We start from the raw sequence: 13,113 nt of genomic DNA on the forward strand, positions 1-13,113 counted from the left end.
TCTCAAAATATTGATCAAAGTCAACTCAGTTGAGTTTTAAAGGTCTATTTCATATTTTAATCAATTTTTCACATAAAAACTTTCCGGAAAAATTTACAGACTACGCACGCAAGTTGAAGGATAAATGGTTCTATTTGAGGTCTCGGAACACAGATATGAATATTTAAAATTATAGATGACATATTGGATCATCACATTCTCTACCTCTAAAACAAATGTTCGTCCTCAAACGAAATTAGAAAAATACCTGAGCTGGTGAAAAGGCGTGGATATCTACTCCGCATGTCCAACTCGGACTCCCAGGTAGCTTCCTCAATCGGTTGATCCCTCCATTGCACCCGAACTGAAGAATAACTCTTAGACCTCAACTGTTGGAACTGCCAGGCTAGAATAGCTACCGGATCCTCCTTATAAGTCAAATCTTTGTCCAATTGGACTGAGCTAAAATCTAACACATGGGACGGATCACTATGGTATATTCGGAGCATGGATACACGGAACATCGGATGAACTGCTGAAAAACTAGGTGGTAGTGCAAGCCTGTAGGCTACCTCACCCACCCTCTCAAAAATTTCAAAGGGTCCAATATACCTAGGGCTCAACTTGCCCTTCTTTCCGAATCTCATTACACCTTTCATAGGTGAAACCTGGAGCAATACTCTTTCTCCTACCATGAATGCAACATCACGAACTTTATGGTCGATATAATTCTTTTGTCTAGACTGAGTTGTGTGAAGCCGATCCTGAATAATCTTGGCCTTATCCAAGGCATCCTATACCAAATCAGTACCCAACAACCGAGCCTCTCCTGGTTCAAACCGGCCAACTAGCAAACGCCATCGCCTCCCGTATAATGCTTCATACGGAGCCATCTGAATGCTCGACTAGTAGCTGTTATTATAGGCAAACTCCATAAGTGGCAAGAACTGATCCCAAGAACCACTGAAATCTATAACACAGGCGCGGAGCATATCATCCAATATCTGAATAGTGCGCTCGGACTGTCCGTCTGTCTAGGGATGAAATGATGTACTCAACTCAACCCATGTGCCTAACTCATGCTGTACAGCCCTCCAGAAGTGCGAGGTGAAATGCGTACCTCAATCTGAAACAATAGACACGGGCACACCGTGAAGGTGGACAATCTCGCGGATGTAAATCTCAGCTAACCACTCTGAAGAATAGGTAATTGCCACTAGAATGAAATACGCTGACTTGGTCAACCTGTCCACAATGACCCATACTGCGTCGAACTTTCTCTAAGTCCGTGGGAGTCCAACAACAAAATCCATAGTGATACGCTCCCACTTCCACTCATGAATTTCTAACTTCTGAAGCAAACCATCAGGTCGTTAATGCTCGTACTTAACTTGCTGACAATTCAGACACTGAGCTACATATGCAATTATATCCTTTTTCATTCTCCTATGCCAATAATGTTACCGTAAATCTTGATACATTTTGGAGGTACCCGAATGAGTAGAATACTGGGAATTGTGGGCCTCTTCAAGAATTAATTCACGAAGCACATCCACATTAGGAACACAAATACGACCCTGCATCCGCAGAACTCCATCAGCTCCCACAGCAACATGCTTGGCACCATCGTGCCGCAACGTATCCTTGAGGACAAGCAAATAAGGATCATCATATTGTCCCTCTCTGATACGCTCATAGAAAGAAGACCGAGCGACTGTACAAGCTAGAACCCGACTGGGCTCTGAAACATCTAGCCTCACGAACTGATTGGCCAAAGTTTGAACATCTATAGCTAGCGGCCTTTCACCAGCTGGAATATACGTAAGGTTGCTCATACTCACAGCCTTTCTACTCAAAGCATCGACCACCATATTGGTCTTTCCAGGGTGATATAAAATGCTGATATGATAGTCTTTCAAGAGCTCCAACCATCTTCTCTGCCTCAAATTGAGATCTTTTTGTTTGAATAGATCTTTCGATATATTTGCGCTTGGGCAGGATCCGCCCCTCCGAAGTCTGACATACCAACGATGAGCGCAGACACAGTGATTGATATACACGTGCTTTGATGAGGGACATTGATGTCAGGAACTCGTACAGTGCTGAGTAATTGTGTGTGATGACTGAGGGTTTGAGATAAACAGATTGAGTACTCTGAAAGTATGAGTACCTGGTATTATCATTGTGATGCATTACATTTGGCATGCATATTTGACATGTAGGCATAGAGATATAACATTCCTCATCCTAGCTGTATTTGACATACTTTATGGGTGTTGGACTTAAATTGTTGATTTGAAAGCATGCCTAAATCTATGTACTGTGAACGAGCTGAATATGAAAATTTCTCTGAGTTATTGCTTCCATTCTCTTTGTTATATATGTGTGGTCATTATTCTGATTTCCGACTATATCCTTCTCACTACTCTAAACACAACATCTTTAATATTGTGATGACCCAATATGTCATTTTTAATTTCTATAACGGTGTAAAAATGTATAAACACCTCTAATATATCAGCGAGAAATTTAAAAATATCCAGATTTACAAGTGGTCATTCAAAAATAGACACAGTTTCAAAAGTAATCGAAATTTAGCCACTTTTCATGTAAAGATAAATCTGAACGAAAATACTGTTCAAAATCCAGAAAATACTTCATTATAATATATTGGAATTCCAGTATAATATACTGGAGTTCCAGTATAATATACTGGAGTTCCAGTATATTATATTGGAGTTCCAGTATAATATACTGAAAAATACTCCGGTATAATATACTGGAACTCCAATATATTATACTGGAGTTCCAGCATAAGTATACTGGAAGTCTAGTATAATATACTGGTCCAGCATAATATGCTGGAAGTTCATACACAGGTGTTCCAATCTCCAGTATATTATGCTAGAACTTTTCGCGTGTTGGAGGAAGTTCATACACAGGTGCACCGATCTCCGATATATTATGCTGGAACTTTCCGTGTTACAGCAAAATAGTGGCTATTTTTTAATGACTTTGCAAATGCTGGCTATTTTTGAATGATCACTCCAAAAACTAGCTAGCCCGTGCTATTTTTACTATATATCATTATAAACTTTTATAGAAAGTATTTAATATTATATAATGCTGTAAACTGGGTGTATGAACACTGTTGCAAAAGAAATATCAGCTAAGCTATACGGCTTGAAACTTAAAAAAGTTCCTAAAAACAAGAGTTATGTTTTTAGGTGTAATATGTTATGTTGGGTTGTATTTTTGTGTAAGTATCCCTAAAAAAATTCTTTATTGATAACCGATAAAGTGGTCAAAACAAGAGTAGAAGTACATCATGTCAAACATTTTTACCATGTCTCTAATAATAAACATTTGCATTAGCAAAATGATTATTCAAGAACCACTGGCCAAAGCTATGGCAAATTGTTTTCTTTTAATTTACTTTTCACTTATTACATTAAAAATATTATTTGAAGAAATGGTGGGATCAAAATCCACCACCACCACCATGTCCGAAACCAAAACCAAAACCACGACCACCATTTTGACCACCACCTCCGCCGCCACCACCACCTCCGCCGCCACCTCCGCCACGACCATGGGCACCTGATCCATGACCCTCGCCATATCCAAAGCCACCGCCATATCCACCATTACTACCTCCTCCTCCTCCTCCACCTCCACCTCCTCCTCCACCTCCGCCGCTGCCGCCAAGACCTCCTATAATTTGGTCAAACCCTCCGTTTAAGTCAAAATTGGGTAAAAATGAATCCCCGAGAAGCTTCCTTGCAGAGGAAGTTTGAACAAGAGCGCCTAGAACGAGTAGAAGCATGAAATTGCATGTCATATTTGCATCTACTTTTAGCACTGCACAAAAAAATAGTAATATTTATAAAATGAGGTATTAAACCACAATAAACAATATCAAGTAGAGGCAAAGTCAGAGCCAAGGGAGTTCGAACCAAGACCTCTCTCATAATACTTGAAGCTACCAGCCACCAGACTAGTGAATTGTTTTGCTGCAAGTGATGTCACTTTTAATAGTTTTATCTTGTATTTCTATTTTACTTATTATTTTTATATATATAAATAGTAAAAATTTCGACGAAGCGGTGTCTTGTGACACCGCTTGCCACCATGTAAATCCGTCCCTGCATACACATGGGTTCGCCTCTGAGTAGAGGCGAAGCTAGAGCGAGTTTCATAGGTTCAGCTGAACTAGAGACGAATCTAGAATTTAAACATGATTGGTTCTACTATTTAAGGTTCTGCACTTTTGAAATTATCAGTTCAAATTTAATACCTGTTAAAATTTTAATAGTTTTTCACGTAAATATTTAGGAAAAATGACATTGTATAGCCGCTCTCAAAATAATAGCCGGAAAAATATATTTTTTTTTGTATATATATACATTTTGTATGTTATATACAAAAATTATACATATTTTATATACTTTTTCGGCTACCGAATGCAAATAGTTTTTAACGCTGAATAAAAGTGATAATACCCCATATATTTATCCTCGATACATTCAGTTGAACCCATAGGAAAAAGCTTAGTTCTCCCTTGAACTGCTTTCGACTTGATCTATAAGTACATATGCAAAAAAACAATCTACGCTTGTACATGCATATATATATTTTTAGACTCATTATGAACCCACTGACTCTACCTATAACACATCAACATAAAAGGGAAGAGGAATATCTTACTTTGCTTTCTTGGTCTTTGTTTTGTGAGGCTGAATACTGAAGTAGCCATGAAAGAACTAAAGTACTATTGTAAGATTTGAGGTGATATGAAAAAATATGCTTAGGAAAAGGGTTAAATACTATAGGTAATGGCATGGTGTCAATGACAAATTAATGGAAGTATAATTAATGAAGAAAAGTAGAGTTACTAAAGGAAATTATATCTTGCGTTTCGTGTTATTAATTGAAAGTGGAAAACGTTATTTACCTCACTCTGTCTTTTATTAGGAACATGGAAATTAAATATTAAAATACAATGAAATTATTCGACATTTGAATAATCAATTTAATTAACCAAATTTAAGCAATACTGTAACTTTTATCATGATGTGTAGATTCTGAACTTTTACCTAGTAAATGGGTGCGTCAAGGGATTAGCTAATCCAAAAGCTGTTGGTGACAAGGAAAATTGATAAAGATTTAACGAATGGGTATTTTACATGTAACTGATTTAACTTCTATCCATTAACAATTTAATGAAAATTTCATATTAATTGCCTCACGGAGATTCTTGGAGCAACGGTAAAGTTATATCCATATGACCTGAAGGTCACGGCTCAAGATGTGGAAGGCGCCACTAATACTTGCACTAAGATAAGCTATCCACATCATACCCTTTGGGCTGCAATCCTTCCCCGGACCTTGCAATGCTATGCCCTTATTATACTGTCAGTGTGACTTAACATGCTATAGAAAGTTACTTAACTTTTATGTTACTAGTTCCAGTTATTATGAATAATTTCCAAAATTACATTTTAAATTATATGACATTTATAGGATCAGTGTATAAAAGTTAAAAACTTTAAACTCTATATAAGTTCCTCATATAGGAAAAGACTAGAATTATAGTCTAAGAAATCTTTTGTTTTCTACATTCTCTTTCTTATTTTTCCCTTGCTTTTCTAGCGGCGATACAAACATACATATTTAAGTAATTATCGTTCTATAAAACCATGATGAAAACATGTTTTTTCTTCTAGACGAATAAAAATATTAGGATTTTTTTTTACGCGGTTGATTTCTAAGATCACTTCCGGTCCGATCGAGAGAAGCAAACATGTAATATCAGGAGCTCAAATACATTCAATCTGTAAACTTAGAATGGAAGTTGGACGTATTAACACATTGAAATTAATTTACATAAGCATCATCTCTTTTCTTCAGTTGAAACTATAAACATCACAACTACAAACAAAGGGCAAAAGTCGACTACAAAGTTACGTATACAGATTGCTTGGGCAGAAGAGGTAATTCTTCAAACCAATAAAAATAGTAAAAAATATATAAGGGAAATAAACAGAGGAACCATTTTCCACTACTCTCCTCTTGGGAATATTCATTAACTTATCACACACACAGAAGGCACATCAGTGTTAAGGTTCCAGCTTCAGTGAAACCACTCTACATTGCCTGTTACGCTTGGCCGTCTTCGTAAAGACTACAGAGAAACAAGATGGGGCCCACCACGGTTGCCGGACTCTTTGCTCCCCCTTTAAGCAAGCCACTGATGACATGAATTTAATCAATAAAGATAAAAGGAGCCATATATAATATAGTGGCAAATAGTGAAAAGATAGCACTATATAAGTAACAAACAACATCTAACTAAACTCGATGAAATTGCTCGATAGACAGACAAAGAAAGCTGTCAAACTTCATATCAAGGAAACTGGGAAAATAAGAGATAAGGTTTCTTTTGCGAGCCAAAGAGAGGGAGGGATATAGGAACCTTTTATCCGCCTCAGCTCCTTACACAACGTTATGAAGTCTCCCCATTTCATGTGGCACCTTCTTATAAACCGGAGAATCTGTTCGGTCGTGAACATGGACATCCCCTCCAAATACTCTCCATTAACACCATTTTCTTTGAAAATTTGACGATAGCTGCCAAGATTTATTTCTTCTAACCATAAACCAACATCCTGGGAAAACAAGAGAGGCAACATAATGTCAGTCATTGAATAAAATGCATTCCCTCTTGAACATAGCACAGTCCTCAACCATGTATTTTTTTCTCCTTCGATTAAACAACACCTAAAACAAATGGACAGAGTTCAGAGCGCACAGGATCTATATTGCGGTGGACTCTTCAAAATCCATGCCGCACCTATGTCGACACGACATGGGTGCGGGTGTGGGTGTGGGTGTGGGTGTGCAATTCATACCGGATTTGGTCAACTTACGTTGGGTACTTTGACTACATTCTATGACCGAAAAGTTTAGATTGATTGGGTATTTGGTTTGATTTTTGGGTTGATGTCATATATATAGTTATATAAATTATGAGAATGCTTTTCTATTACGCGAGATATCTTATGAATAAAATACTACGTGTTTATAAAGACTAAAGTATTATTAGTTTTGGTTCAATAACTTTAGCTAATCGAAGTATATACTTTATATGTCGTAATATATCTCAGGCACCCATTTTGTTAAAGTGAACAAGCATGCCAACTTATCGTAGAACGCAACTTGACAGAAGAAGGGAACTCTTCGCACGCAGATTGTCTAACACTACTAAAGAAACTTTTTTCACATAATAATTACACGAGCTCAAAGCATTCAAAGTATTATCCATTCACTATTTCAGTAGGGTTTTGAAGAATATAGAAAACAGATGATCTCATAGATCAGTCACTCCGCTCCTCAAATTGGGCATTGCCCTGTCAGTCTATGGATTTGACAGTAGCCTGCAAAACGTATCTTAATACGACTATACCATTAACCCTCAGGGGTTGGCCTGGTGGCAATTGACTTGAGCCTTGGGGTTTTCTCCCTCTCAAGGTCTCAAGTTCGAAACCCACTGGGTGCAAACAATTTCTGAGGGCCATCGGACTGGGTAAAACCTGAATTAACCGTGGTGCACTTGCGGGAAACTCCTTGCCGAGGGCCTGTACACCCCAGGGAATAGTCGGGGCTCGAAGAGACTCGGACACCCGGTGCAAATAAAAAAAAAATACGACTATACCATTTTTTGGGTGTTCATTTTCTATCTCGAAGGTCACGCAGCAAGAATTGCTACATATCAGTGTATAGTTAAGCATTCCATAGTGATGAAATTCGGAAAGTGAACTGCCATGTAGCAAGGGATGAACACATAAGCATTTTGTAATAGATGTAGCTTCGGGAGTTGGGTTAACCAGTGGCCAATACAGGACAACATTAGCTTGATTATTTTGGATTTACGTGTAAAGTTGTAAATCCAACCTGTCACATAATCGTCTCGACCTCATTCAAAGGGAGTAAGGCAAATTTTCAATTTTACAGAAGAGGTAGAAAATTGTTTGCTTCCAATTCATCTACTCTTAGCACTAAAAACTGAGAGAGTGGACTAGACATTGTAAAGCATCGGTGAAATATCAAGCTAAAATGACATTCATATCACTCCAACTTAATCAGTCAATACAACATAAAGATAAATTTTTATGCAAAGCAGTAGTAGGACAAGAATGGCATAGGCTCTGTCCTGGCTCTACTGCACATGTGATTACTTGCTGATGAGATAACTTCTCAAATCTTGAAAGATGGCATTTTTCAAGAATTCAAGAATAGGTATAAATAGTAGTTACATGCTTTCCACCTTACGACTTACACCTCTCACTATAGCTCATGGATGACCAAGTACTACCAAAGATAGCAACTGACCAAGCATTATACAGTTGTTCAGAAGAGACGCAAAGTCATCTAAAAGGAGTTAAACACTCTTATAGGTGGAGTCAACGAAATAAGGACAATTTATGACACCATTTGCAAAGACAAGAAGCCTGTCGATCAGCTCTTCATTGGAAAAAATGAAACAAAAGAAGAGTGCAAAAAAGGAGTTCTAAGCTTGTGCCTGTACACTTGCTTAAGCCTCCCAGTTTCTCCTCCTCTCCCCCCAAACTCTGGAAAAAAAACTCATTTCCTGTATTAGTTAGCCTCTTGAAAGAATACCTTGTTTAATGCATTAGTTAGTCTCTCCAATGTGGCCCTCTTCAGTCGAACCCAGGTAAGTGTGCTTTTTCATTTTCTCCATCATAACAACGAATATTTTTTTCTTCCCTCTATCAAAACTAGTTGATCAATACTAAGTTTCTTAATCTTGTTAATAAAAATTGTGTCACAAACATTCGAGTTGGTAACTGATGTGAGGAGCCCTTAACAGAAGTCCTCAAACTCCACCAAGAAAAACCATTTTATATATGGTGGCCAAAGGTACATAACAAAAAGCTGAACAGAAATATGTAGCATGTCGAATACTCACCACCACGCTGCAGATAACCTAACTAAAAAAAATTTCAAAATAAAGATGGAACATGCCAGTTACCTACAGTCAGTTATAAGGTCGTGCAAAGATGCCCAGAATGAAATTAACTCAAACCTCCCACACCTCAGAGATTCAAAGAATTCACAGCGAAATCGCACAGAGTCTGTGGATTTTTTTTCTTCTTTTTTCTAAGAAGATGAATTCCAACGAATGGGACTTGCCAATCGCCCACAGTCGGGTACATGATCTTGTGAGGGCTAGATCTAAACCTATGAACTTTGCTAACCATTGGTAATTCCTATTTACACCGCTTAACAACGTAAGCGCACCGATGGTCTTCCCTAGTTCAAAAGTAGAGGAACGTATGACGATTTTAGCCCCTACCCAAATCTATAACAATCTGTCCGAAACATCAACTATGTTCTGCTGTGCCACTAGTTTTCTCTCTCCTTGCTTTTCCTTTTCACTTATTTCTTTGTACTGTTCTCATTATACCCTTTGTTAATCTTCTCATATCTTCCTATTGATCTTAGTATCACTACTGTAATTAAGTTCATGAAAGACTGACTAAAATACTTTTCAAATAATCACACTCTTGAGCTCCTCATTTTCGATCTAATCCCTCACCTAGTGACCTAGAGTATAATCCTTATAAATTCCATCCATTGTTCTGGGCAACTTTTTAAATTTTTCTTTTGATAGCTAAGAAATTCCCCCGGGCCAGTAGCGCATGTTTCGGAACTTGGTGGATAATGGGTCTGTCTATCTATCTTTCTCCACTTAAATACTAGATTTTTGTCTTCTGCAAGGTTCGAACCCCTGACATGCGCCTCACCTACATACCACATGTTGCTCTCTTACCACTGGACCAAAGCACTGGGGGTTGTTCTGGGCAACTTTTACCTGCAGGGTTTCTAGTCCCTATAGCCATAGCCATTGAAAAGAAGCTTCAAACACTATACAGACATATGCCCCACCTCAAAACTCCAACACCAGAGACAGGTGATTAAAAAGCACTTTTTTTAACCACCCACACCCACAAAATTCATATAATCAAGAAAATTATCATACTACCTACTGCATCCAAGGGTGCGGCCTAGTGGTCAATGAATAGGAGAACTATGTATTTCTTCTCATCTTGGTAAGCCTTGGAAGGCAGAGCTAGCCGGTACTTGTACCTGTGTAGTTGTGCTGGTGCGAGGCAGTAGGTACCCATGGAATAGTCGAGATAGCCATAAAAGAAATTAACATACTACCCAACTCCTAGCAATATCCAAAACACAATGGAATATCAAGAGAAAAAAACAATCTAACATCAGAAATGAGAAAACCCCAATTACAAAAATAACCAATATAAAAGCACCACCATATACTGTAATCAATTAACAGTAAACTCACAAGATCTACTAGTACTACTAATGTAATTACAATCAATTTAAAGACAATAAAAACGTCAACTGGAAAGAAGAAAAACAAAACAAGTACCTCAACTGTCCAAATGAAGAAATCAAGTGGTTCAGGTGCCTTTTCTTTGCTTATCATCTCTCAATATCAGTACAATTTTAATTGAATTTCCCTAAACAGAAAATATATATATAGTAGATCATAAAATATATTATAATTCAAACCCCAATAATAGCAACAAAACAATTAGCTACCTGTAATTACTGTGTTGATTAGGGTTTTGAATTGCTACATTTAGGGTGAGTTTGTACTGAGGAGAAAGAGAGAATTTTCAGTCGCTTTTTACTTTAGTTTAGTACTTTAATAAGTCTACCGCAACAAGCTTTCTTTTTTCATAACTATGTGGGGCCGACATGGACCCCACTTGTTGATATTAGTTAGTTGCTGAATTATATGTTTGTGTCGTTCGCTTATGCTTCCACGCGACTTTTCTGTGAGAATTTAGCACGTGTGTATTCTTAAATAGCAAATCAGTATAGTGTGCTTTATATTCCCTTTATAATTTTCAAATTAAAAAAATAATCTTTTTAGATTTTTTATACGTCAAAAAACATAGATGTTTTCTGTAAAAATAAATCTCTCATATATAAAAAAAAAAGTAGGATCATAAAATTAAAAATAAACTTGTAAAGAGCCACAAAATCAATCGATATTTTACTTTGTTGGGTTGTAAGGTCCCAAGATACTCTTAACATGATATGATATTGTTTGCTTTGAACCAAACTCGTACGATTTTTCTGAGATTCAATGTAGGTGTCTGCTAGCTTCTTTTTGTGTGCGCGTCCCCAAGCTCGCAAGGGTAAGCAAGCACCATCACTCAAACATCGAAATACTCGTCCCTTGTCCTGCCGAACTTGTATTATAATACAAGTTGTTGGGCTAAAACAGTCCAAAAATACTCTTTACATATTGAGATATTTTTTTCCAAAAGGTCTTATACAATTAAGAAATTCATAGGCTCTCAATATTTTCAGTTTTATTCGCACATCTAATATACTTGAATCTAAGTTGCTGAAAATGCAATGAACTGAACACAAATCATTCTTGGCAATTATGCCTAGAAATTTTGCTAGGATAATTGCAAAGTTATCAATATCCAACAAGTATTAAAATAATTAGACAAGTATCAGTATCCCATACTAAAAGATCACAAAGATACGTACTATGAACTTAGACAATTATGCAGTAATATCCCAACAAAATAATTTTCTATAATTAAGTAGGATGAGAAAGGTCAAAAAATAAAAGACGAGAGCATCAAATCATCTCATACAACTGATCTGAATTATTTTTAAATATATTAAGGATAAAGTTTCATTTCAATAATAGAAGAAAACCACATCACATCCACAAGTTTTTTATTTATATATTATGTACATAAATATACTGTGGTGTGATATTTTATGAATTAAAAGGATAGTTGGGGATTAATATTTTTCTTCCCAAAATATTACACCAACTTAATTGGTGTTCATAGTCATACTCATACACCTTGCATCTATTTGATGTATCATCACATGGTCATTATGTAACTCTTCGAACAGGGGCGGACCTACGTTGGGGGAGGGGATTTACCGGAACCTGTTAGCCTCGACAAAAACTGTATATAAATTTCATATATATATTTATATATACAGTGAGGATCCCTTAAATATTTTACGCGGCCTCTTAAAAGAACAAAAATTGGACAAAGACGTTGGTTTGTAGGAGTGCTTAAGTACCTACACTCTCTTGATGACTCAGGTTCAAATCTGGGCTCCTACAACTTATATTTTTTTATTTTATTTTTAAAGTGGTGCCCCCATGACGAGGCCAATGTGTATAAGATTTTCCTGCTCGTACTTTGTCAAATTCTAGTATAGTTTATGATATCGTCCCACAGAGATTGGAACATCTATGCTACAGACTTTTAATATTTCAACTACTATTTGAGAGAATCAGATTGATGAAAAGTTTGTGAAATTAAAACTTATTAAATACTTAACAAAATTAAACAACTTTCGAAAGATTTGTGATTTAAAAGAGTTGGGAATCGTTGAATTCACTTGATAATATATTATAATAAAATCTCACTTTCTATATGTATTTCTCTAAAGGATAATTGCTTATTGCTAATACAATTATATCTTATCTCACCAAGAATTAATCAACTAATAACACTCCGTGAGGTTATGTAATTAATTGAGTTAAAACTGGTGACGGTTAAATCGAAATATCTTCTGGTCTGAATTGTGCTAAAGATAGTAAAAACTTCGTGAGAATATTTTTACTAAATCAATACTCCTGCGACTATAATTCCTCCGTGAGAATTAAAATTGAGGTAAGCAAGATTACAGACTTTTAATAATAGCTTACTAATAATTACTCTCACTTCACTATTTTATTCAACAGTTACTATATATTAATTTTGCTCCGTGAGAATTACAAAATTAATATAAGAGTAACTTAAAGATAAAATATATAGAAGTGCTAACAATAATTAGTTAAAAACTATTATTATAGCACAATATAAAATATAAATAGAAAGTTCCAAACCAAGAATGTATTAAAACTGAGATATATATATATATATATATATATATATATATATATATATATATATATATATATATATATATATATATATATATATATATATATATATATATATATATATATATATATATATATCCCAACAA

The 13,113-nt window shown here is 36.1% G+C and overlaps 1 protein-coding gene across 1 annotated transcript; it reads right to left on the reverse strand.

The window, feature by feature from the left end:
• Window positions 1–3,243: 3,243 nt before the first annotated feature.
• Window positions 3,244–4,735, reverse strand: LOC142162605 (uncharacterized). The gene is made up of 2 exons (XM_075218858.1): window positions 4,687–4,735; window positions 3,244–3,840 (listed from the first exon to the last, which is right to left on the reverse strand). The coding sequence occupies exons 1-2, from the start codon at window positions 4,733–4,735 to the stop codon at window positions 3,461–3,463; spliced, it is 429 nt and encodes a 142-aa protein (XP_075074959.1). The 3' UTR covers window positions 3,244–3,460.
• Window positions 4,736–13,113: the final 8,378 nt, after the last annotated feature.

Source organism: Nicotiana tabacum, chromosome 8 (assembly GCF_000715075.1).
Source record: "Nicotiana tabacum cultivar K326 chromosome 8, ASM71507v2, whole genome shotgun sequence".
NCBI classification, from domain to species: Eukaryota; Viridiplantae; Streptophyta; class Magnoliopsida; order Solanales; family Solanaceae; genus Nicotiana; species Nicotiana tabacum.